General features: G+C 45.5%; 1 protein-coding gene across 4 annotated transcripts in view; it reads left to right on the top strand.

Annotated features, from left to right (window-relative positions):
• Positions 1 to 27,544, top strand: part of NPAS2 (neuronal PAS domain protein 2) — a 162,173-nt gene that overhangs the window by 59,347 nt on the left and 75,282 nt on the right. For 3 of the 4 annotated variants that reach the window (XM_053890570.1, XM_019451610.2, XM_019451752.2), the window contains exon 2: positions 18,340 to 18,393. In XM_053890570.1, coding sequence (XP_053746545.1) covers positions 18,340 to 18,393 — 54 coding nt within the window. Of the gene's footprint in view, positions 1 to 7,876; positions 7,897 to 18,339; positions 18,394 to 27,544 lie in introns of those variants that run through there. The other variant, XM_019451675.2, reaches the window with a different exon arrangement.

The raw sequence follows: 27,544 nt of genomic DNA, 5'->3' as shown, positions 1-27,544 counted from the left end.
CTTGATTCGTCACCATGGCACAGTCATGGATGGACAATGCTGTCTTGTAACCAGGGTGTCTACTCTCATGGGTTCTTATCCCCCTTCCTCACCCTGCCTCCTTGTCACCTGTATGGACACCTCCCCATAATAGAACATGGGCTAAATGACTATATTCAAATAGTTGGAAGATCTCATTTTTATATGACATAGTTCACAAGGTTATTTCTTACTTTAACCAAAGGAAGAAACCAGTCCAAAAAAAGAATCACCTGATTCTCAAGGTCCCCCAGCTGGTCAATGACCGAGCCAACCCCACACAGTCCACATCTTCTGATTATACCCTCCCACTGATTAGGCCCCATCACACAGAGCAGCCTTCCGGTCTCCCCTTAGAGGGTGGTGTGCAGCCCTGAGGCATTTTTTGAATTTGCAGAAAGAAGAGCAGCTCCTTCCATGGGGAGCCCAGCTCTGGCCTCCTTTCTCCTCATCCTGCTCCTTAAAAGTCCCCCAAGGGCAGAGCAAGTGCTTGACAGAACTTGACCCTGGTTCTGAATTCTGGTTTCCAAACCCAGATCTGTGGCTACAGCTCCATGGGTCATTATTCACACTGCTTGCTTACGCATGAAACCACTATAGTTTTCAGCATTTTAAAGTTTCTATGAAGCGGTTCTTCCTGAAGTCACTTCTTTCCTCTTTGTCTATACTTAAGTCACACTCTCAATCTTCTCCTTGTGGCTGTACAGCACTTAGGAACTTATCAGAAAGCAAACCAAGAGACCACAGAAAGAGGAAAGCATATGCTTCAGACAACTCACCACAATCCCATCTCTGATGTGGACGTGCTCTTCCCACCCCTGGGATGCTTGGCCTCACAGTGTGTAAATCTTACTGTGTCGCCATGCAACAACATATGGGAACACTGCATGCGTGTACACACACACACACACACACACACACACACACACACACCCATACGTTGTTAAATCCTCACTTGTGATGATGGCTAAGAAAGGCTATGTAGTTGTTAATATCATTTTTTAAAACCTCAAAGTGTTTGCCAGTGTATAGCCAGAGACAGACCACCCCCTCAGAGGGAGCTGGCCTGGTGTCATTCTGACATAGCTGTGAACTAGGCTTCTTACTCTGGAGCAGGCACAATAAACACTTTCAACCACGTGAAAGAGGAAGGAATCTCAAATGAGAGTACAGGTTAAGAAGAGGAACTATTTCTAGGAGAAGGAGGAAGGACTTAATACTTCTTATTGCCATTTTATTTTTGTAATTAAATATATTTAATTTTATGTATATACACACATATACATATAATAGAGAGCTTGACTTTATTTAATGAAAACTTGTCTAAGATCCTTTACCTTTTTATTCTTAATGAAAGAAGGGATGAATTGCAATGAATATACATTGCTTCTCCCTCAGAAAACAATGAGAAAATTTGTAAATGTTTTCATTCAAACCAGACATCTCCTTTTGTTTTGTCAGTTGACTTCCTTCTCCTTCAAGTAAGCTTACAAAAATGAAATTTATTTGTTTACATTTATAATCTCCAAAAATGTTAGTGTGACCTTGCAATAATTATTCAGTTCTGTTGTTCTAAAGAATCTGATCGTTTTGGGGCGCCTGGGTGGCTCAGTCGGTTAAGCATCCAACTCTTGGTTTTAACTCAGGTCATGGTCTCATGGCTTGTGAGTTCGAGCCCCACATTTGGCTCTGCACTGACAATGTGGAGCCTGCTTGGGATTCTCTCTCTCTCCCTGTCTCTTTGGCCCTCCCCTGCTCCTCACATGCTCTCTGAATGAATGAATGAATGAATGAACTTAAAAAAAAATAGTGTTGAACCAGTTAAACCACTGACATTGCGGAGACGGCTTGGGATTCTCTCCCTCTCTCTTTGCTCCTCACCAGCTCTCATTCTCTTTCTCTTTTTCCCTCTCCTTCTCTCCCTCTCTCCCTCTCTCAAAATAAATAAACTTTATTTAAAAAAAAGAATCTGATAGTTTTTTCATAGACTCGAGAATTTAGCATCTTCTAGGGGTTGAAAACCACATGACTTAATATAGGTAAAGATAAGAATGTAACACCATTAAATATACTGAATTACTTAGTTAACTAAGCAAGTAAATCAAACATGTTTTGAGAGGCTGCGGCTGCATTGAATAAATAATAATAAATGCATTGAAGAGTAGATTTGACTAATGTGTACTCAGTGTATTTTAACAGCGTTTCACTTTCAACTGTGTTAAATTTGGCTAAAAGTGTAAAATTAATTATTTAAAACCATAAAAGGAATCCAAACTTCCCCCAACTTTACCCTGAATTACAGAGTTAAAAAAAAATGTAGTTGTGGCCTAATGGAAAGCAGGTGTATGATACTTTGTTAAGCAGACTAATTGGTGGTGATGAGCCTTGCACCTGCAGAAGGGTCATTAGTGAGGGTGGGATTCTGCACTCCTCCAGCGCGTGGGCCCTGAGCCACTCACACATTTAGAGTATGATTCAGTTCGCAGAAATGTTGTTTATCACCAGCTCTTCAGGAAAATACTGTTATGCAAGCTGAAGTCTCCTAGTACAGGAACCTTTGGGATTGCGAGGGACCTTTAAAAGGACTTGCTGTGTTGGTTTCCTGGTAGCTGCAATTGAAAAATAAAACTAATTGATGTCCATGATTAGTATCTGTTATTTAAATGTGGAATAGCACCTTTTGAATGGCTCCTAGGGTTGATGTAACAAGAACTACCACCTGAGCTAACATTCATCGGGCTCACATTCTAGGCGGTTTGCAGCTATTGTGTCCTTGTCTCAACTGCTCTGTGAAGGTGGATTTTGAACACAGGATCCTCCTGCCCTGTTGCCTCTTTGCCAGCGGATCTGCATCTCTTTGATTTTGGCGGGGCTCCCAGGGCACAGCTATGTGCTGAGTAAGTAGTGAACAAGTGTTCAAGGGCCAGGAGGAAGAAGGAAGGAAGGGATGATTTGCAAAGGCCAAAGGACACTCTTTTTGCCCTTTTGTTCTGAAAATGTGAAAGAGAAGTTTTCCCATAACGTTTCCGAAAGAGGGTGGGCGAACATTCTCAAAGTTGTGGGTTTTTAGGTTGGGATGTTTCTAATTTTTTTAATGTTTATTTATTTTTGAGAGAGACAGAGTGTGAGCAGGGGAGAGGGAGACAGAATCCAAAGCAGGCTCTAGACTCTGAGCTGTCAGCACAGAGCCTGATGTAGGGCTTGAACCCACAAACTGTGAGATCATGACCTGAGCCAAAGTCAGACACTCAACCTACTGAGCCACCCAGGCACCCCAGAGATCTGAATGTTTCTAAAAGGTTTATTGCTAAACCTTGTAACACCTTTGTCACAGAAATGAAATAAAGAGGAAACAATGCTCAGCATTTTAGAAGAAGGCCCTCTAAAAATTATACATATCTGCATTTACAGATTATGTCACCACAGCCTGGCTTGAGATACACGACCACTGCTCTGTGGAGAAACTTCTCTGAGACAACCCCCCCCCCCCAGACTAACTTTTGTTTGTTCCTGCTCTGGGGGCACCAGGGAGCTATTTCAGGGTTGAACTAGGGTCCTGTCCCTCCTGGGAGTCCTGGGGAATAGGACCTGGCCCTCTGGGGACCCCAGTATCAGTCTCCAGGTTTGAGCTGGGCCCTCCTGAGAAAACCAGATTTCAGCCTCCTGGAAGTAGGTTAGATCACCTGGGCCTCAGGGGAATTTCCCCCAGCGTGTCTGGTGCTTTGTCCAGCTCCTGAGCCCAAGAAGCCCGGATAGTGGTTTTTCCTCTGCAGAGCTGCAGGCTGAACCAAACACGGGGAACATAGGAACAGCGGCAGGACCGCCTCTCCAGCATGGGGTTCTGGCACCGCTGGCTCAAGCCTGTCCTTGCCCCCAGCAAGTGTCCGGTGATCACTAGGATTCATGGGGGAGTTGGGGGAGAAGCGTCAGGTGGAGGACGCCCCCAAGCAGGTGGCCTCAGCACCACCACCATTGGCCTCAGTGTTCTTGCAAATTGTCAGGGCTGTGCACCTCTGCAGGTGAAGCAGCTGATTTCACTGAAGAAAAACACGAATCGATTTGTCTCTGAAGGCAGGGAAATGGTAGTGGGTGTCAGTCCACGCTGTTCTTTTAAGGCAGTTTTGTTTGTCTTGCCTTTTTTTTTTATTTTAAAGAACCATCTCTCAAGCTTTCTTTGAATTTTCCCCATTACCTGGGTCCCCTGGCTGCCCCCTAGAGGCTGGCCCAGGCCACCCAGGCTGGGCTGCGAGCCGGCACACCCCTCTCCCCGAGGACGCAGCACATCAGTAGTTCAACACAGTGCACGGTGCTGCTGAGCTGACCTACTTTCCTGTTTGCCCACAGCAGGCTAAGCCTGTTTAGCGTTGTCCAGAGGGGCTGGGCAGAGCAAGGAGCTTTCCGAGGCGTACAGATGGCAGTCTTCTGGGTGAACGTGGTTTAATCTGTTTGCCCTGTTTTCCATTAGTCTAAAGGGTTAGGCCCCAGCACCCAAGGTGACGTGGGGACAGGGTCTGAGCGCAAGGCATCCTGCATCCTGATTCAGCCTGTCTCCTGGAGATCCTGCATTATGGTGAATTATTGCTGGGAACCAAGGCTTCCTTCCAAACTTTAAAAACAGATTTCTCAATGGAAGCCCTTCAACCATATCTCCTGTAGCAGGAACCTGTACTGAGCCCCAGGAACCTCTGCTTGCTGAGATGCAGAGAAGTTGGGAACTGTGTTTGTCCTCCCTTGAGGGGTCTTCCTTCTCATGTGAATGTGTGAGTATGTGTGTGTGTGTGTGTGGCAAGAGGTGGCTGGCGCAGGGATTGACTGGGTAAGGCCAAGGCACTGCAGAAACAAATAGAGATTATAATGAGGTGGGGCAGGGTAGGGGTGCTTCCCTGACCTTGGATGGATAAGGCTGGAGGGACGAAGAGGCTGGTGTTGCCAATGTAGGTGTCAGGGGACAGGGACGGAGGAGGGGACAGTGTGACCGTGGATGGCAGTTTGTCATCCAAAGCTGTGGATGCCATGCTCAGGAACGTGGAGTAGATCCTCTGAGCAGAGGGGAGTGTGCACTAGCGGGTGTATATATGCCCCCCAAACACACACATGTATTTACTGCCTTTATTCTTTGCTGAAATATTGCTGCATTGCTGCTTGTGGGCGTAGGATAGTGTCTGTTAGAGTTGTTCAGGGAAGAAAATCGTAGGATCAGAGAGTCATGATTAAATAAGCTGACATATGAGAAAGCCAGAAGCTAGCGATTTACGGTTTTTCACTAATTCCTCCTGTATTTTGTGCATTGCAAAATGCCTTATGGAAGACGTCCTGGGCCTGCCCTTTCTAATTGCAAAGCCCTGTCTGACTGAACCGTCCTCACAGTGGGGCTTGCGTCTGGAACTCTCCTGGACACATTGAAGCCACTGCCCCCAGGGGAGAGTCAGACCATCAGGTACATTGTGCATTTCCTGGGGTCGCTTCATTAGACATTTATAAGAGGAGAGGATTCAAACTCTGTTTGAAAAAAGAAAAAAATAGACTTCTCATACTTTCTCTTGCAGTTTCTTCACTGTTATCTGGCCAGATGGAAGGAGAGAGATCAAAAATGCCTTTAATTTACAGCATGAATATCTGAATGTACAAAATGAGAAAACTGGAGGTTTCTAGTCCTGCCGGGGAAAAACCCAAATGGCCTTTAAATGGTGTAGAAGTCAGGCCTTTTTGGACCTGCTCACACTCTTTGCTTGTCTGATGAGCAAGACTGTCTCAGGCAGTGATCATCCATACCGTTGGCCAACGTCTTCCTGGTGGAAGTGCTTCGAGCCCCTTCTCTTGGGTGGACTGGGGGCTTCCTAGGTCTGTTTTTGCATCTCATCTTCCCATGTGTATTATTGCGTCCATAGGGCAGGACTTTCTTCAGACTCCGTGTGTGGAAGGGGCTGTGTGTTTCTGGAAGAGAAAATGGAAGGCGGGCATCCAGCGAGAGAGGGAAGGACATCAGTCTGTGTTGGAAATCGTCCTCCAGCCAAAGCTGGTGGGGCATCCAGACATGGGATTGTTTCTACAGAACATTCCTGTCGTGGCTACGTTACATCTCATGAATGCCATTTGTCCATTGGGGAGGTGGGGCACCCCTTTTCCTTCTGCCCTCCCTAGTCAGGGGCTGCTTTCTGTTGGTGGGCTGGACCTCTCCTTGGGGTGCCCCCTCACCAGGCCCCTTGTGACATTGGTGATTGTGGCTCAGTCTCCACACTGCCTGCCCACAGAGGCACATGCAAGATGTTGCACCCACAAGAGGAGTAGTGGCTTTGAGCAGGCAGAGAGACAGACACTGCCCAAGGCACAAGACCACCCTCTGCTTGCTTAGACACGTCTGGATGTTAGCCATCAAGGCCCATTTCCCCACCATAGGCACCAGATACAACCAGAGTCATGTCAGGAGGGGAGGGCTGTCCAGGTGGCTCGGATGACCTGTCAGGATTCCCCACCCCAGAGGAAAGCCCCGCAGGCCAGCACCCATTTCCCCTGGAGGAATGATTCTCAGCTGAATTGTACCATAGAGCCAACAGCAGAAGCATCAGAGGATCTAACTTTATGGATACCCGTGCAAGTGAACACATTAAATACGGTAAGTCACCATAGGGTCTCACGTCATGAAGAGTGCTCCCGTGGGCTCTTTGCAGCCCATGAGCTTGGCTAGGCCCAGCTGTCCTAGCATAAGTGGTGGGCACATGCTCCCTGGCTTTCCACGGAGAACATTCTTCATTTAAACTGTAAAGAAAAGAAAAATCTTTCAACGAGAGGAAAGAGAAGACCATGCAAAGTAAAGCCATTTGTACTAGTGAGGCATTTGGTGTGCAGCTCTGGAGGTCTGGCCCGCTCTCATCACAAAGTCATGATTTCTGTCCACTGCACTGTGAAAAAGGAGGCAATTCACCTTTCTTGCCCAGCTCTCCCCAGCCAAGTGCTCTACATGGGCGAGCTGCCCTCCTGGGTCTCGTATGGATGGGGGAAAGTGGGCATCATCCCACATTCGCAGTGAGCTAGCTGTTCCCGAGTCTGTGTCTAGGCCACCACGCTAAGTGAAGGGAAAAAGGCGGAGGACATTCGTACCTAGATCCTGTTAGCTCCCAAAGTAATTTCGTTGCCTCCCACAGTTAGCAGTTCACATGAAACATCCCACATTTTTATTAAACATTATTTGAAGCTCTGATAGGAAGCCCAAAAGTCCACAGCCTGGGTGTCCAAAACAAGCTTGACTTCCCCTCTCATGGACTTCTTTTTCTGCTCTTCTTCTTACAAACTTGAGCACAATTTGGATGAGTGTTTCCTGGGCCAGAAGGAGCTTTAGGACCCACGGTTATGTGGAGGGGAGCTGCTGGCTGGAGCAGGGTTTTATGGACTCATTTCAGTTTTTCTGTGGCAGCTGACGAGTGGTTCCCAACAAAGGCTTTCACTGACTCAGCTCTGAACATGACTCATAAATCTCCTTTTCCCCTCTTGCTGATTTTTATAGACATCTATTGTCCACACCCTGACCACACACTGTCACCCATCGGAATCTCTAGTTGACTCAGGTTTACACTTTATAAAGGGCCCTCTGAAAGGAGTCTTAAGTGATTGGAACCTAAGTTCCAAAGGTTGCAAGAGTAATATTTCATGTTAGGGTGACCCTAAACATCCAGATATCTAGATGATTCTTATTTTGGAAGTTCTTTGCTGGCCACACGATGTCATTGTGAATTTATTCAATAACTAAGTTTCTTTCTCTATCCATTCCTTCATTGCTATGTCACTGTTTCCCTGAATAATGAATCATCAGACCGTTGCATGGGGGACTCATGATGGTACCAGGCAGATAAAACCTCGGCGTTGACCGTGGAGAAGCTTGTGGTATAATTTTCATGTGTTCATGGAAACTCGCTGAGGTCGGGGCAGGGGTGGGGTCTCATCTGAGTTGTTTCTGGGAACTGGGCTCAGTGAGGCCGCCGGCAAGGTTCGGGAAGCACAGCTACCTGGGGGGATTGCCAGAGTGGTTGGGGTTAAGGATAGACGTGTCCACCTTGCATTTCCCAGGTCGAGGGATGTGCCAGAGTGTAGCAAGCATTTCTCAGTCGGAGGGGAATTGGGATTGCAGGAGCAGGCAGCGCTCAGGTTTCCACTGCCCATTTCCTTTAGAAAAGCTATTTTTTCCCCCAGAAAATGAATCATTGCAACCAAAACAACATTCCCTGGAGAGGAAGAATTAAAATGTGGAAGTTATTTTCTAGCCTCCCCCAGAGGACAAAGGGAGACGAGTGAGCATTGCAGTTCATCAGTGACTGTTTTTCAAAGTATTTTTATTTCTTAAATATAATGAGAAAAAATCATTATCAAGTTCCCACGTGGAAGACAAAGATGTTAATCCAAAACGACATGAGGTCCCCTCATCAGGGGCTGACTGGGAGGACAGAAGGCACCCTCCCTATCCACAGTAAATAAACAGCAGTCAGTGGGGGAGATGCATGTGCTTGGTATTGCCCCTTTTGATTTCAACCCATTCTTGCGTTTAATATTTTTTCTTTTTAAGGAACTATATTTACCAGGTTTGGTTGGTATGGTGGGGAGGAATATTAGGATTTTCCAGCTAACTTGGGGTCTATAATTCAAACCATTTCTCAGCCAGTTGGAAAATGTCATGCTTTTATTTTGTAAAATTCATGGACCTTTTAACACAACAGGCTTTATAATAGTCAGTTGGAGGAAAATTCAAGGCGATACAGAATGACCCACTGGGCCTATAGTGGTTGTACAAAAAGTTAGAAATTAAAGACCCTGAAGAGTAAGGCTGAGTAGTGATTCTAGTGACTCTGTCTGGCCCCCAGCCTACTTTTCTAAATAAAGTTTTATTGGAACACACCCACACTCATTCATTTGCATACTGTCTGTGGCTTCTTTTGCACTGCAACAGCATAGCTGAGCAGTTGCAGCAGAGACCTGAGACCGTACGGTCTGCATTTAAAATATTTACTAGGTAGCCCTTTACAGAAAAGGATTGCCAACCAACCCCTGCGTTAGTAGAATAACATAATTTTCATTTATGTTGCATGTAGGCTTCTCTGGAGACCCAGAAATGAGCTGCCAGTCCCCAAGTATGTCCCTGTCACCTGTATGATTCATTAGTCTCCTATCTCGCTGACACACTATGGGACCCAGGACAGATGTGCCATGAGAAAAGAGTTACACTGCCATTTGCTGGTCCTTGCTCACCAGGGGCCAGAGTTCCAATCAGTTATATAGCAGTAAGTAGCTGTGAGAAAGAATGCTCCAGAATTCTTAGGGTAGAAATTTCACCTGGGTAATGAAAATGTCACTTACAGACCTCACTTGTGTTCTTCAGTTCAATTAAAGGCAATAGCTATTTCTTGAGGACATCCTCAGTCATTCTGTGTTTGCTCCATTCCCTTCTCCCCCCACCCCCAGCCTCATGACCTAGATTTCTGCTGGGTTATCACTGGACACCATGGGCAGTCTGTGTGCATGTCTGTCTGTCTTTCCGCCATGCCTGCTTCCACACACACACACACACACACACACACACACACACACACACACATACACCTACACACACAGTTTTCAACACTGACTGGGAGACAGGAACAATAATCTCACTCTGCTCAAAGACATTTTATAGACTGAGGTACCAGTTCCTACTGCTAGCTTTTAACTTCTTATCATTACTGATATCGTGCTTAATAGTAGCTAGAAATTTTTGAGGACTTGTATGTGCCAGGGACTGTGCTGGGGGTTTCTCACTGATTCTCTCATTTTCTTCTTACAACCACACAACGAGGAGGCCCTGCTGTTGTCTCCACCTCACCAAAGGGGCACTAGGACCCTGGAAGCACACATACTTGCCCGAGGTCACAAAGAGCTACCGAGGAAGCAGGGTTTCTGGCAACTCCGGGCCACCAGGGCCTTTTCCCCCTCCCAGAGGTGGATGCCAGACCCAGGAGCTCAGAGACCCAGTGTGCCCCACTAGCTCTGCCTCCTATTGCGGCGGGTGTGGCTCTCTGATAAATTCCTGGGGACTTCCTGAGTCCAGCCAGTGCTCACTGGCCTTGCTTGGTTAGATTCTCCAACTGGTCTGCTTCCTTCCTGGGCCCGAACCAACTTGCTTTATGCACCCCATCCTGCTGGGTGGTCTCCACAACCCTGCTTGCTGGCAGCCACAGGTGGTCTCTGGAGGTGGGACAGGAGCACCCATCTGTGGGTACCTCTGGCCGCTAATATAGTCCTTCCTTTCTCTGGTCAGGAGCATCTCTAGGAAATGTTAGGTCTGTGTGACTGCATTCACTCTGCAGTGACCTTCCTGCTGTGCAGAGAGTATGTTTATTGAAATTCAAGTGAAGATAAGAAGAAAGGATGATCCTGGAGTTACCTGCCTTAGCAGGGGCTCAGGACCACCACAGTGGGAACATAAAGGTTAGGACAGTTACGCGAAGCAGGCATGGGATGGACAGGACTCACTTTGAGGCCTGTGCTGCAGGCATCACGCTGGCCCTTTATTGTATGCATGCATGCAGAGATACTTCTCATTTATGGCTCACAAGCTCTCTGCCTGGTGGGTGTCAGCCTCACTTTAGGAGTAAGGGAAACAGAAACTCATGAAGTTTAAGGGACTTGCTCAAGGTCATAGAGCAAGTGGGTTGGAATTGAAATTTAAATCAGCCTAACCCTGAAGTCAGAGATCCACACATTCTCAGTAGGCTGGGGGTGAAATGCCTGAGTCAGCTCCAAGGAGACGCGGGGTGGGGGTGGGGGGCAAGGGGGGGCTCCGCCTGCAGTCCTTGTGTCCATGGTCAGGTCACTCAGCCCTTCTGGGTGGTGCCTCCTGATTTGTAAGGGGAGGTAGCCAGAGCCAGCTCATTCCATCCATAGAACTGGATGGACATAACATGAGATTATAGTTTTTCAGAAGTTTGCTGTGGCTGAGGTTGGTGAGGGAGCCAGAGGCCCTTCCCGAAGAGTCCGATAGCGCTTTAGTTAATAGCTCCTGCACACACGACAGTTCCTGTCTTAATTTTTAGTCTTTAGGACATAGCTGTACCTTTAAATGTACTTCGTGAGTACTGTTACTCTGGATTACCCATGATCATTGAGAAGTTTGTGGGAGTCAGTGTTAGGCAATCACATCAGAATTCAGATAGGGTTTGGCTCTGGCTCTGACCTTCCTTTCCTCCCTCTCTGCCTGTCTCGCCCTCCCTTCCTTCTCTCCTTCATTCCTCAGATACTTATTGAGCACTCCATGTGGGTAAGGAGCAGGTCCAGACATCATGGCATGTGTAAAGATGGGTGATGCCTGGTCCTTGCCGTCAAAAAAGATAACCTGATTTTTTGAGTGTCTGCTGTGGGCCAGGCTTGTGCTGGGGTACTGTCACATGTGTAAACTTAATTCTTTTCCAGAATCACAGCTGTCCTCTGAGGGAGTTCTCTCGCACCCCTCGGATCAGAACCTCCAGTGTCCTCCCTTTCACTCAGAGCAAAAGCCAACCTTGGTCCAGTCTCCCTGGTGTGCATCCCTATTGCCCACTTCCCTCAAGTCATGGTCAAATGTGGTCTTATTAGCAAGGACTTGCATTGACTTCTGAAAGCTCCCAGAGCAAGACTCTGGCTCACTATAGCGCTCCCTAGCCTCCCCTCCCGCACCTGAGTCTCCAGTATTTTTCTCCACAGCAGTTACAAGCAGGTGACGATATTTACTTATTTACTTGCTTGTGGCTTGCCCCCACTCTCCTGCCTGACCCCACCATCTAAGAGCCACAAGAGCAGGAACTTCGCAAGGTGCCCTGGCACTCGGGGAATGCCTGTGGAATAGCCCACCCTCACACATGAACACCATGTTCGTGCTTCAGTGAACGCACTCCGTTACCTCTTCACAGAGAGATGCCGTGTACATGGATCAGAGGCCTCGGGGTCGCTAAGATTCAGCTTTTCCCAAATTGTTCTCTAGATTCAACACACTCCCAATCAAGGTTGCAGCAGGCATTTTATAGAAATTGACAATGTAAATTCTAAAATCTGCAAGGAAATGCAGAGACTTAGAATAGCCAAGAATCTTAAATAAGAAGAACAAAATTGGAAAGCTCACACTACATTGCTACCAGAAGTCCCTGTAAAACCAGAGGAGTTAAGCTAGTGCAGAACTGGCATAAAGATAGACAAATACAGGATGCTACAGAGTCGGGAAACAGAAGAAGTTTCCCTACACAGAAGGTTCGCTGTCTTCAAATAATATGCTCAATATGTTTCCAGGTGAAGTGCCTCTAAGTTTAAAGCAATGGGTCCAATTGTCAATCTGATGAAAGTTCAATAAGTATGTCTCAAAGTCTAAAAACAGAGAAGATAGTATATTCGTTGTACTTCTTTGAGGTTCATAATTGGATCTACCACTTTAAATTTAGAGATTCTTCATCTGGAAAAGGGGTATCTGAAAGCTGAAGAAAAACACTGTGTATTCTATGTGTGAATGTAACTAACATGCAGTTTAAAAATAAGTTTGTCGCTACCTCAGCTGGGTGATTAAGGCCAGAGCCACAGAGATACATGCTGTTATTACCCTTGATATGAAGTGATAAGAATGGCACTTTACCCCTGTGAACGTCCTCCTAAAAACCCACATGTCCAGTCTGACCATGAGAAAAAAACATCGGACAAACTCAAATTGAGGGACATTCTACAAATACTCCTCGAAATTGTCAAGGTCATCCAAAACAAGGAGAGTCTGAGAAACTAAGGAGGCATAATGACTAGGTGTAATGTGGTGTTCCAGATGAGATCTGGGGACAGAAAAGGGACATTAGGTAAAAACTAAGAAGATATCAATAAAGTATGGACTTTGTTTAATCATAATGCATCAGTGATGTTCATTAATTGTGCCAAAGGTACCATACTAATATAAGGTGTTCATAATAGCAGGTACTGGGTACAGGATATAAAGGAACTCTATAATGCCTTTGTATTTTCTGTAAATGCAAAATAGTTCTAAAAAATTTTTTTATTTTTCTAATTTTTTTAATGTTTATTTTTTGAGAGAAGGAGAGAGAGAACATGAGTGGGGGAGGCGAAGAGAGAGAGGGAGACACAGAATCGGAAGCAGGCTCCAGGCTCTGAGCTGCCAGCACAGAGCCCGATGCAGGGCTCCAATCCATGAACCGTGAGATCATAACCTGAGCTGAAGTCAGATGCTCACCGACTGAGTTACCCAGGTGCCCCAAAATAGAGTTTATTTTTAAAAAAATGTTTATCCTGTGTCTGCTACAGAGACTTGGTATATAAATGGAGCTGAATAGAGATTCTGTTAATATATGTATAGGATCACACAAGACATTTGACAAAAATGCCAGTGCAATTCAATAGGAAAAGAAATGTCTTTTCAAGAAATCACCCTGGAGTAACTGAATGTCCAGATTGGAGGAAAAAATTAAAAGATGATCCTTGACTGCTTTTACCCCACACATAAAATTTAATTTGCAGTGGACTGTGGATCTAAATGTGAAAGCTAAAATGATAAAGCTTCTAGAAGAAAACAGGATAATTCTTCATGACACTGAGGTGACAAAGATTTCTGAGGACACAAAAATCACTAACCTTGAAATTAAAAAGTTATAAATTGGACTTCATCAAATTTAAAAACTGTTCACCAAAAGATGCCGTCAAGAAAGTGAAAAAAGGCCAGCCACAGACTGGGAGATGTTCACAAATTGATCTCTAGATCTGGCAAAGTAGTGTATGCAGAAGAGAAAAACGTATAAATCAGTACAAGGAAGACAAAAAGAAGCCCAATTTTTAAGAAGAAAGAAAAAAAGGAAATGGGCAAAAAACTTGAACCGACACCTCACAAAAGAAGCTATCCGTGGTCAAAAAGCACATGAAAAGATACTCAGCATCATCAATCATGAGGGAAATGCAAATTCAAATCCCAGTGAGATCCCACAACACACCCACTAGAATGACCAAATGTAAGAAACCAGTACCAAGTGTTGGCAAGAATGTGGAGCTGCTGGAACTCTCATATGTTCCTGGTGCAAATGTAAAATTGTACAGTACTATGGAAAACAGTTGGCAGTTTTTAATAAACTAAGCATATGGCTACCATATGATACAGCACTTACACTCCTAGGCATAAACACCCAAGAGAATGAGCACTTATTTCCACCAAAAGACGTGGGTATAACTTACACTGGTGACCCGTAGGGAAGGCGGTATCTGCCAACTTTCTCCACTTACAAAGTTACCATTTTCCTTTGTAACTGATAAATATATTGAGGGAAATACTTTTTTAAAGTTTATTTTGAGAGAGTGAGAGAGAGAGAGCATAAGTGGGGGAGGGGCAAAGAGAGAGAGAGAACCCAATAGGCCCTTCACTGTCAGCATGGAGCCTGATGCGGGGCTTGAAGCCACAAACCATGAGATTGTGACCTGAGCTGAAACTAAGAGTCAGATGCTTAACTGACTGAGCCACCCAGACAACCCTTGAGGGAGATGCTTTAAACTATGCAGATATCCTGAGTCTTCTCAAACGTTTGCTTATTAACTTAAGCATCCATGAGTGGATCTTGCCTGCAACAATTATTACTATGGGGTACTGATGGTGATTTTCTATTTCCCATATTCTTTCTACATTTATTAATTAGAATTCGTCTGTAAGGGAGATCTGTCACCCTGCCCCTGTTTCTTTCTTTCTTTGTAGCAGTATAGACGCCTGAATAGTTTCTTCTGTGGGTTACAATCTATCGTTACTGATTTTGTGGCTTAAATAGTTACAAGACACTTCTCTGCCAGGCTGTCCTTCCTCAGCCTCTCATCATTATTGTATTATTATTTCTTGAGTGTTATTATTTCTACATGTAGATGCCTATACTTCAAATTTGGACAGTTGTAAAAGGTTTTTAAAAGACTCCAAATAGTTTGTGTTCCAGAAAAATCCAGACATATCCAGAACTGGAAGAGCTCCTCAGAGATGAACATTAGTGGCATGCTGGGTGTCCTTCCTGTTCCCCTTCACACCTCTCCACCCTTCACTCTGCACTGGGGGCTTCCCCACGTGGGTGATATCATGGCCTCCCTGCCTCAGCCTTCTGGGTGGTAGAAGCCTCTTATTAGCCTCTTGCTAATAAGAGACACAAACAGGCGATGAGATGGGTGGAGAGTGAAGTGAGGTATTTATTCCCTTGACTCCCCTCTCAAAAGGTTTCTTCATGCCGGCTGCATCCTTCCACCAAATGCTGCCTCCCCTATATGACACACTCCTTCCAGGTTTGGCAAACTATTTGCCTCTGGTCCCTTCACCTTCAGAGCTGGTAACAGCTCATCTGATACCAACCCTAGGTAACCATACCATCCCTCTTGGTTCCCCTAGCCCCCACCCACAGCTTGGTAATGAAGTCCTGTTTCCTGTTGGGATTCTGGCTAATAAATCTCATAAACGTCTAACATACTTAGAATATATATTTATCGAGAGTAAAGATTCTATAGCTTCCCTCCCTTGTTCACTCTTGGGGTTAATCACAACAATAGTTATTTTCTCAGCTCCAGACAGACTCTCCTCTGCCTTCACTTAAGCTCATTTTCTCTTCCCTGGCTCTGTGTGGTCGTAAAAAAACAAAACAAACTGCTCAAAATCCTTTTCATTGGAAACTCTTTATGCAACTGGGAAGAGTAGTCGTCACCTCTTAAACTTCTCTACTCTTCCTTTACCCAAACCTCACAGGAGAGATTTTTTTGCCTTTGACCCTCCCCCTTTTCTTGTGTGCCTTTGGACCCTGTCTAGCTTCTGCACATCGTGAAGTAAAAGAATGGCTCAAAAACATGAGGCAGGAGGAGCATAGCCATGTTCATAACAGCACTACTCATAACAGTCAACAGGTGGAAGCCACCCAGTGTCCGTGGATGGATGACTGGATGAACAAAAGGTGGTATAAACACACAATAGAATATTATTCAGCCCTAAAAAGGAAGGAATGGGAGCACCTGGATGGCTCAGTCGGTTAAGCAACCTACTTCAGCTCAGATCATGATCTCATGGTCTGTGAGTTCAAGCCCCGTGTCAGGCTCTGTGCTGACAGCTCAAGGCTGGAGCCTGCCTCAGATTCTGTGTCTCCCTCTCTCTCTGCCCCTCCCCCACTTGCACGAGCGTGCTCTGTCTCTCAAAAATAAATAAACATTAAAAAAATTGATTTAAAAAAAAGAAAGGAATGGAGGAATGGTGGTTGCCAGGGTCTGGGGAGAGAGGGAATGGGGAGTTAGTGTTTAATGGACACAGAGTTGCAATTTTATAAGATGCAAAGACTTTCTGGAGATGGTGGTGATGGCTGCACAGCAATATGAATGCACTTAATCCCACTGAACTATACACGTAAGAGTGATCAATTTTATGTCATGTGTATTTAATTAAAAAAAAAAAAACCTGGGGAGGGCATGGGACACAATGGGCTCAGTGACAAGACAGTGAGGACTTCAGTGTGGGGCTCCTGTGGCAGGTGCTACTGAGGAACTTGGCTTAGGGGCCCTGTCTCACCAGGCACAGTTGAGCAGAGTGGCACAGACAGGGGACAGATGACAGGAATCAGTCAAGGCAACAGGAGGGATGGGGAAGAAGAGGAAGGAGGTATAGGTCATCACAGCTTCATGGATTCAGGAAATGTTTAAGGACAAACAAATATAAAACAGAGAAGATGTGGTCAATAAAGAATAGCTATTAGTCACTCCTAAATGTTTCATTTATGACTAAGCAATCCCAGTAATCCAAACAGGATTCCGGAACCTCAGGAAAGCAGTGTGAAGCCCACATCCCTCCTGAGAACGTGCTCTGTCCAGGGGCACCGGGTGAAGGGCTTGGCTTGGCTGGGTCCTTGCTCGTGACCTGGACGCATGGGCAGCCAGCACTTTCTTCAGAGCAGGGACCTGGGGTAGTGCATCACTAAATGAGTTGATGCCGCATTTTTCACATCTTAAAACTTTGAACAGATTCCATCTGGGAGACATTAAGCACATGCCTGTTTGCAGATGTGTTAACCCCATTTTAATTACGATACAAGCCTTAACTGCCGAATGGCGTGTCTTGCAAGTCTATCACCAAAATATGCCTTTCCATTTACTGAATGGGGCATGTGTGTAAACAAGGGCTGTAGCTAGAATTCCTCCTCCTCTTCCAGCTCACACCCATCCCTGTGCACTTGTCAGACCCAGATCACAAAACCAAATTATCTTAGAAATATTCATTTGCCCCAGTAAAAGGTTATCTAAAACTTTAAGTTTCGAGAGTGTTAGTGCATTTGCAAAGCGTTGGTTTTGGAGTTCTGACTTCAGACCCTCTTACAACAGAAGCGTGTGGGCAGTGGCGATTCAGCTTCCCTGGGGTCCGCACCCATATCTCAGCCACTCTGCCCTCTATGCTACCGCATAATTCTCCTACAGTTCTCCCTGCAGGCTGTGGCCTCATGGACACCCTGAGAGTGTTTCTGCTTTGAGGGCTGGCTGGAGGGGGTTCCCCAAACAGGCGGGACCCTGGGAAACATGTGAATGAAATAAAGAGTCCGAGCATGCCTGCATGTGACAGAGGGACCCAGATCTGTGGGGCAGCAAGAAATCCAGCCGGCTGCCTAGGAGAGTACAGGTTCTGGGCGGTGAGCTAGTCTCTGATGACTTTGGGCTACAAGAACATTCCTGGATTGTTACTTAATTTTTCACATCTGTGTGCCTTGACTGTCTAGGGAAGTGTAAATGCCTGGAAGGACTACGGATTATAGTCCTTTGGGGCCCCAATTTCTTCCCAGCTGCTTGTAAGAGGGGTCTGTGTATTTGAATGACCAGATAGATAAATGCTGTTCTTTACAATGTCATGGGCACCTTGCAGGTTTAAGGTTTGAGATAAACAGATACTTCCTTGAGCCAGGTGTAGAAAACAGTTGTCAAAGTGCAGTCTGGGGGACCCCTGGTGGGTCCGGGAGGTCAAAACAACTTTCCTAATACAAACACATTATTTGCCTTTTTGACGCTCGTGAATATACAGTGAACCTTTCTAGAAGCTCCTTGAAAGCTATGACTGCATGGCTCTGACACCTAGAATGAGTGTTTGGGGATTTAAGATTTTTCAGTTTGAACCCACATACATATACAAGAGCTCTTTGGATCCTCAGTCATTTTTGAGAGTGTAAAGGGTTTTGCTGGAACCAAAAAGTTTGAGAACCTCTGGGCTAAGACTTGTGGGTTAAATCAGAGCAAAACAACGACCCCAGGAAAGACCTAGAAGAAAGGTCTAGAAGTAGACGCTAATCATCTGCTCTTTTTTTGCAGGAAAAACTGTGTAGAAAATCTAATGGATGAAGATGAGAAAGACAGGGCAAAGAGGTAAGAAGGAGCATCTTCCCTGCCTTGGTCTGTTCCATGCCATCTATGAGGCTCAAACATGCTTGTCCTCTTCCAACATAGATGAGCTATCCTGTGCATGTCCTGTGCAGCGGGACAGGGCACTAGGGACATGTTCTTGGTACCCACTCTCCTTGAAATATTGTAGTGCTCTACTAAAAAAATGTAGACCAGCTCCCCCAATTTTGTTCCTTATCCTGAAATTCCTCATTGTCTGGGACTTGCCAGGTGGTTTATATTTTCCACATGTTCATGTCTTAACCCTGGTGACTTGGGTCTCCTTTGAGAGGCCGCTGGCTCTTGCTTTTCCAGCACAGACACTGCTTAGCAAGGCAGCATGACCGGAGAGCCAGGCAGACCTGAGTTCAAATCCCTGCTCTGCTGTGGAGAGTTGCCTGGCTTTGGACAATAATAGTAATAATCATTCCCAGATGTTGACCACGTAGTAATCATCCTCATGTGCTACGTGCTTCCATATACCCTATCTCAGTTTTCTCACCTGCACCTGGAGATATCGTAGCCACCTTGCACTGCTGTGGGATTGGCCAGAAATCCTAGTTCATTTGCTGGCATGTCAGAGCTCTTATAACCCTATTCTTGCTTATTCCTTCACTGGACATTGATTGACTACCTACTGTGGGTAAAGTGGAGTCATAAAGCTGATATTTTGAAGGTAAAGACCTGTCAAATGTTACCAACATCGCACAGTTTGCCCCCGTGGGCAGTTACTATGTCAGGCTTCAGGGAAATAAAGATGATACGAGGAGGACACGGGTGAATGGAGGTGGTTGGTAGGTGACTACAGATGATCAAGCTGCAAGTGACAGGCCCAGCAATGGAGTGTGTTCTCCTGGGAAAGTCTTCACTCAGGCCTGAGGACAAGCCTTCTCCCTCCAGTCTCATCTCTTTCTGTTCCCACAGTTGTGTGTGTACCTGGGGGCAGGGGGAGGAAGAGGGGACGGTCCTTCAGTCCCCTGTGACAGGCTCTTGAACAGTTGCATGGCTGAAGGGATTGCCCACTTCCCTTCACAGAACCCACTGCCTGGTTGTCACTTACAGAATCCTCCACTTGCAAATGTTGCAGCCTTCAGAGATCCCCCAGTTCGGCATCTCCAGGGAGAGGGGCATCTGTCTTTCCAGTGTCACCAGTTGGGGGGCGGAAAGGGTGGTGGGCATGAAGACAACAAATCCCCAGCCACTCCAGACCTGCTAGACCTGAATCTGCAGAACACAGAGGGAGTCTGTATTGGTTGTTAATTCCCCCAAGTATTTCCTTAAAGAAAAATCAGGGAGCAGGGGAAATGGCCAGAGTTGTAGGCCAGACGGGGTTGGCATGGAGTGAGGATTGTCGAAACTGGATGGTCAGCACGGGGGGTTCATCATACTCTTACCTCTATACTTCTCCATGTTTCAAATTTTCTCTGATAAAAATTTGAATAGACAACAATTCAAATAATACCTCAGTTTATTCTGAAGGAACATGCCCTTCCCTTGGCATTGGGAAACAGGACTCCCCACAGCCATGCTTCTCAAACCTTAGGCTACAGCCTTCAAGGGTCACAAAATCCCTGTGGTCCCAAGTAACAAGTAGATGAATAGACTAACCCAGACCAGACAAGAATAGAATCTTCCTGCCCTCTCTCACAGACAGACTGGCTTCCGGTTCTTTCCTCTGTGTGTTTGACCTCTTGGTTTCCTCCCAGGTAGCTGTGGATTGCGTGCAAAGGCAGACAGCAGCGCTGTCCCAGATGATGAATTCCAACAAACCCTCACCTCTCCCCGCTTCCACTTCCTCACCTGCAACACTAGGCAATCATTTCTGTCCTGCAGCGACAGGTTTATTTGGGGAGGCAGCCACAAAATACACAAAGAAGCTCTTTCGTGTGTGTGTATGCGTGTTAATCGTTACACACGTGTGAAAATACAGGACACTCTCATACATTTACAAGGTATTCTCCTTGGTTAGCAGCATGAAAAGATGGGTAGGGGTGGCCAGCAGTCACCGAGTGCTTCTTGTGTGTCCTAATCCTGTACACTAAGTACTTTTCTATGCGTTAGCTCGTGTCATCTCAATGTTCTCTGAGGTGTGTTTCATTGTTATCCCCATTCTACAGAGGAAGAAACGAAGTCTCAGTAACATCATAAAGCTCTCACAAATGGCAGACGTTAAAGTTAAACAGGCTTCCTAACCTCAGATTCTGGTCCTATTCCCCAGACTACAAGAAAATCCCTTCATGTAGGGACTAACCCAGTCTGTCTGGCAGGCCCACACTGAGAGCTGTGTCGTGGCGTAACTTCGGAGTCCATGGGAGTTTGCTTCTGCCATCCTCATGTTAATGTCACCTCCCAGGCCCCCCCACCTCAGCCCTCCCTCTACTGCACTGCTTACCTCAAAATGCAGAGGAGATGAAATGCTACCATTCTCAGGGGTCACCAGATGGAGACATTCCAAGAAAATCTTGGCTAAAAGTTCTTAGAAATAAATCAGGTCGTATGCAGTTTCTTTCCATTCACTCCCACCCCCCCCCCCCCCCCGTGGCTTTGAGGAGGTGGGCACGCATGCTCTCACACTGCCCATTTGGGAGTCTCCAGGCACACATCTGGGGTAGTGAGGTTGCTGGCTGGCCCTCACCCCCTCTCGACCTCAGATGGGGAAACAGGTCTAGAACACTTGGCAATACCCACATCTGTTTGCCAGAATAGCAGTAATAATGCAGGATCCCTCATAACACTTGGGAGAACCCAGGAGGAAATAACCATAATCCTAAGATTATATCCGTCTCAAAGCCTCTGGTTGTGCAGGTTTTGTAGCAGCAGCATCGGGAGGCCCTTCCCCTAATCCCACCTGGAGGCCTGAGAGGAATAGTTTTCACTCACACAGTTTTTTTTTTTTTTTTGACAAGATTAGAAACGCTTAGCTTCAGATCAAAACCCTCATTGTCTCCAGAAAACACAAGCTATGTTGGGCAAGGTTTCCAAAGCTTTGGGCAATTCATGGTTTGTTCGGATTGTTTGATCAAGTATTCTGAACCGGGACACAGGTCCACTTTCTTCTGCGAATTTCCGTGTAAAACCAGCGAGTACTGAGTGCCTATTGTGTGTCAGAACTATTTGCTGTTTTTCCTTAGGGACAATACAAAAACATGGTCCATGAACTCAAAAAGGAAACAGTCTGATTGAGAGACATTTGGAATCCCTAGATAATGAGGTTCACAGTTTACCATTTTGTGGTCCAGTGATGCACATGCCTTTCTAATTCTGGTGTGACATAGTTTTGCGGGACGTGTGTCTGTGTGTGTGGCGGGGGGAGTCATCCAGGAAGTGGCGCAGTGGGGCAGGAAGTGCACAGCTTAGTTAGGAATGAGACAGGCCTGGCTTTGACTTCTGACGCTTTTACTTTCTGTCCTTGGATGAGTTACTCAACTTCTGTTACTGAGGAACTAAATGCAGCTGCGTGTAAGCGCCTCCTCGCACACTGCAGGGAACACAGTGCTAATAAGAAATGCTAAGATGTATGGAGCACTCAGTGTGTGCCTGCGGCAGCTGACATGCGTAAGCTCTCTCATCCTCACAACACCCCCCTCAACATAGGCTTTTACCAGCCTCATTTTACAGTTGAGAAAGCCAGGGCCTGGAACCACACAGCTAGTAAGTGGCAGGCAGGGATTCAAACCAAGGTATGATTTCGAGTTCTGGGCTCCTAAGGACCTCTCCTGACAGTCAGTAAGTGGAAGCTGCTCCCTTTGGTCGACCATGTGCCCAAGGGGTAGGGACAGAAAGTGTTGTATGAATCCTCGCTTTCCAAAGAAAGCCAGTTTCTATAACTTTGCAGTGTTGTAAAGTACAACTTACTCCATTTCTTGAGAGAACGGAACACTAAGAGGAAATTCTTTCATGGTGGCCTCTTCCTTCTGTCCAGTATTGAATGAGTAATTCATCAGCATTTGTTAAAGTTACATTAACTCCTACCAGCTGGGAAGTTTTGTTTCCCTAATTGTGTGCATTTTTGTCGCAGGAGGGAAGATGGGTGGTGAGTTGAGAGCTATCGCTGCCTTTTGTTAATAAGAATGAAGAATGTCAGGCAAAATAGCTTGGGGTTCTCAATAAAGGATGCTGGTTTGCAAACACAAGCTAAACAATTTTATTATTCTTTGACCCTCATCCTTACAGTCTTAACACTGATAAAATGGCCAGGCAAGAGGGAGAGAACATCGCTGCAACCGAGACACTCATCCATGCACTTTTGCAGAAGCAAGTGTTGCAAAAAGAAAAGCTTTAGCCTTAGTATTCCTCCTGGCTCCCCCCAGGGTAGTTTGTCGACATGGACCAATGACTGAGACCATTCGGGCATCCTTCCATCAGTGTTGGTTAACTAAGAAATGTACTAAGCAGCGGGAAGATAAAGAGGAGGATACACAGCATCACCCTGCCCTCAAAGGATTTTGGGGCAAGTTAGGGAGGCTTTCTTGAAAACAAGCATAAAGGAGAAATCATATCTTGCGGGGTCTGTGTTGAGCTAAGCCAGGATGATGGTCACAATTCATAAGCTCTGTTTCTCAGCCAAGTGCCTTTCATGGAGAGTAATATGGTTAAGAGGAAAGACTGGCCTCATTTTATTGTTTCATTTCTCTAGATGTAAATTCTGTAGGTCTGAAAGGAAAGGCTAGTCCGATCCACGAAGGTTGTAGCCCACTTGGAGGACTCCAGCTCCGGGCGCACTCACTGATGCCCCTGTGTACAGGCTCAGTGCAGAATGAAAAGCCTGACCCTGTGCAGTATATGTCGATGTTTCCAGCTGGAGCCTATCTTGCTAATTTTGCTGTGATTTTCTTTCATAGGCTCTTGACTGGGAGTTACGCATATCATCATAAGCCCCAACACAGGGAAAAAAATGATAGTAAAAACATTTTTGAGACTTCCTTTCTGTTTGTTTTATTTGGTGATTAAGGCAGCAGCAGGCATTGCAAGAATATAGACGTATCAGGACACACGATTCATTTATATTACCCTGTAATTTCCAGATGAGTGATTCTGTATTCCAAACAAAGGGAAAAAGTAGAACTGTACTCGCAGGCAGAATGCTAATTCTTACTGTGGCCCAGTAAACAGCAGAATGGAAAAAGGGCCTCCCTCTATTTGGGGCTCTTGGCTTCTACCCTAGTGGGGTACTTTGGTCAGCTAAGAAGCATTGTCAGAAAGAGAATTGTATGCCTGGTAGGCTTAGAAACTTGGGAAAGTCTTAGCTCAGGGACACCCAGAAATTCTCTGGGAGCATCTGAGGTAGAGAAGAATTCACTAAAAACTCTTTCAATAATTTCAATAAATTTTAAATTGAAAAAGGGATGGGCAGAAGTCCGCCATTTTGAAAATGTTTCTTTTCTGCAGAAAAAGCTAAATATTCCTTTGAGAATTTCAGTGACAAGTTGCTAAAGATTGTGCTCCCATGAAACTCTCCCTGTGTGACTGTTAAGTAAGAATCACTGGAAAATTAGGCCAGCTTCTCATTTGGGCCCCAACATTTCCTGATACCTCTGGGTAAAAGTAAAGATGTTCCGGTTACATCTCAGGAAGAAGGAATAGCACAAGCCGAGCACAGTCATCCCACAAACACTTCACCAAATGTCTGCGGTAGAAAACAAATTGAGTCTCCAGAATTCTCCATGAGGTGAGGGAGACATCATCCTGACCCATCTAGCTCCACATGGGATGACTTTTCTCTCCACACACCCAGATGATATTCTTTCCTGGAACCAAGCTGCTGAAGGCTCCTGAGCTCAGTGGTGTCCCCAGCCCCCACAGTCTGGGCGTGCAGGGAGGCTGTCTGACTTATGGTCATGAGGAGGTGTGCACCTGTCCCAAGGACCCAGGCCTGGGCACAGGAAGGGACTGCACTGGCTTTAAATGGAACTTGCTTTATGTCAGAGTTCCCTGGAATGTATTCTGAACAACACTAACCTCAGGAAATGCCCCCCCCCCCCAAGACAAGTTTGGGCCATGCTGTTTACTTTTTCTCCCTTTTGGAGAGTTTCAGGGCTCCTTAGCACATTGAAAGTGCTAAAACTGCAATTAGAAAATAAACCAAAATCTGTTCCATTTTATGTAACCGTGAATTTAAAAAATTATCTGGAGGAAAAAAACAAAAATTGGTAACAACAAAATAAACTTCTCTGACCATAGTCCTTTTTCCCAAAATAATTCTTCATGATTTTCCATGGAAGCCCTTTTACCCAACACTGTCTTAAATCAACTTTATTCCCATCATTTTAGCACATTTTCTTACATATGAAAATACACCAAAACAACATTTGAAAAATAGTAAAATGTTTAAAGAAGTAAATAAATCTCATTTATAATCATACTACCTAGAGATAGACACCGTTAACATTTTGACATATTTCCTGTCTCGTTTTCCTACATGTCCATCAAATTTTAAAGGGAATACTCTTACAAGGTTTTTGTTAATGTGGCTGATCAGACTCTAATTTATTCTTCATGAAAGTTGACCTTTCACGGATAGGACTGTCTTAATGTGGAGCATACTTAAATTTATGTCATGCCTGTGAGCATTGCATTGTTCCATTTGCCTCTCCGGATGTTGACAGTGAGCACCTACTTGATATATTTCAATTCTACAACAAACTGTGAGTTCATTCCTCAACCACTCCCTCTGTTTCAGGTACTCCAAAGACTTGTAGAGACTTCAAAAGAAGCATAAGACCTAATTCCAATAAGGATAGCCTTCTCAAACAGGTTCATTTTGCTCTGTGTATAATACTTAAGTCTGAGAGGGCTCATCTGCACGCTTATCAGTTCCTGTCTCATACTATAATGTGGAACTAGTTAGCTCAGTGTAGATATGCCAGAATTCCTGGTCTGGAAGGAACCTTGGGCATCACTGAGTCTTTCTTTAGGCATTAACTCTCCTGAGTATCTGTTACCGTGTAAATGTGCCTCTCCAAAATGTACAGGATTAAAGCAACAGCATTTATTTGCCTGTGGATCTTCAATATGGGTATGGCCTAGAAGGGAATGCTTGTCTCTGTCCCATGTGGTCTCAGCTAGAGCTGAGATGGTGGGCTGGCACCACCTGAAGACACACTCATTCCCATGGCTAGTGGTTGATGTAGGCTGTCAGCTGGGACTGTGGCTTTCCGTATGGAGATGTAGCGGCTTCCTCACAACACGTGACTGGGTTCCAGGGTGAGCGTCATGGACAAGAGAGTCAGTGGGGAGCTGTGTGTCCTCTTAATCCCTGACCTTGGAAGTCAGGCAGTTCCCTTGTGCTACATTCTGTTCCCTTAGACACAAGTCACTGAGGCCAGCCAGCCCACACTCAACGGGAGGGGAATTAGAACTCACCTTTTAATGGGGGGAGTGAGTTTCAGACAATTTTTAATTCTCCAGCTTGAAATCACCTTATCAGTGTCCTCACTATTCTGTAAGAGGAAGCCAAGGTCCATGGAGGTGGAAATCCCTTGTCCACTCTCTCTCATGGCATAGGTAGCAGAACCAGGATGAGTACTCCTATCTTCTGGTTACTGGTCTAAGGTTCCTCCGGCTAAGCTGTATCATCCCGGTTCTCTGCTACCCCACCACTCTTCAACTTCCAGGGGTAGCTGTAAGTGTGAAAACAATATACTTCATAAAATGTCTTTAGCTCCTCACCATGGAGACCCTCTATGGGAAAAAGCCGTTCTTCATGGAACTACATACTTCCAGACTTACTGCATACTTCATGGAACTTCATGGAGTTCCAGCAAGGGAAGCCCACTGGTGCTTCCGTCACCAGTTCTGGCCACTGCTGTCCAACTGTATTGGGTAGCGTTTGATTTTTTCAGTTTTTATTTCATGTGGCCAACTGCATGTGATTCAGAGAGCATCTTCGATTTTCCCTCATCAGCATGTTCTATCTACTCAGTTAATAAAACTAGACTTACTGGGGCTAATTTAAAAGATGGATACCTTGGGATTAAACATCAGGAAGAGATCCTAGTATGGAAGTATGTCAGGTGTTAAGGATAGTTTCTCACTGGATGCTGGAGAGGTGTAAGCAGCAGGTGCCACCAGCCAGACCTGTCTGCACATGAAATAGATTAAAAGGAAGAGTCCACTCATTATAGTAATTTTTTCCCCTTTTCCACTGATTTGTTCTTTATTCCTGATCTAGCTCACCAATCAGGAGTTCTGATACAGTGATTTTTAATTTCTTCCCCTTAGGGAAACACAGGATTTTTGGTGACATATAAAATGCACCTGCATCACTGTCATGTGCCCTTGTGAATTTAGAGAGGACTGAGTACACATTCACCTACATGCTCAAACTCCCCATTCCTGCCATGGGGGCCTCCCTAGAAGGATGGGAGATGAGCATCTTTCTTCTTGGTCTATGCCACAGGTTTCTCAGAAGGACCTGATCCCCATCTCAGCTATAGCTATGCCTCTTGAGTAGTTGAATGTAAAACCCAGTCTTGCACACTAAGTGTGCACACCCTGTGATCATCTCCTCACCAAGAAGAAAAGGAGAGAAGCATTGAGTATGGTTTATATAATATGCATCTATTTCATGAAATCCCCCAATAAAAGGGCATTCAAGGTACCACTTATTGGAGAAATACAAGAGGGGTGTGTTTGTGTGTGTACATGTGCATATATGCTCAACCCCCCTCCACAACACTTGACCTTGGAACCATGGTCCTATCCCACCTCCCTTTGTGTAATACCTCTCCTTCCTTGAGTCCCCCTGATATACCATAAGCACCGTCATCTTATAAGAATGCCAGTGGCTGTGTTAAATCTCACTTAGATCCTGAAATGCAAGTACAACCCTCCTGTGGAATTCCAGAGCTCTGGGAGCCTACACCTCTGCCTCTCACCCCATGTGCCCTAGCTAGACCAGTATGGGTACCCAAATTTATCCTCAGTCAGTAGGGAGAGTAGTTTTATTGGCTTAATAAACTCCATGTTGATATGCAGTATAGTTTCCTTTTGATACTTTTCAATGCTAGATCACATCAAAGTGATACACTCATGCCAAGGGAAGGACCTACCCAATTAATCTGTAATCCTCCTTGTTTTCCAAGAGCCACCCAGAAATATGTTTCCTTAAGAGTCTATTATTACTATTGTCCAGCTC

Source organism: Panthera pardus, unplaced genomic scaffold (genome assembly GCF_024362965.1).
Source record: "Panthera pardus isolate Hobbes unplaced genomic scaffold, ASM2436296v1 HiC_scaffold_25, whole genome shotgun sequence".
In the NCBI taxonomy this organism is placed as follows: domain Eukaryota; kingdom Metazoa; phylum Chordata; class Mammalia; order Carnivora; family Felidae; genus Panthera; species Panthera pardus.
This window is presented reverse-complemented; position numbering and strand designations above follow the sequence as displayed.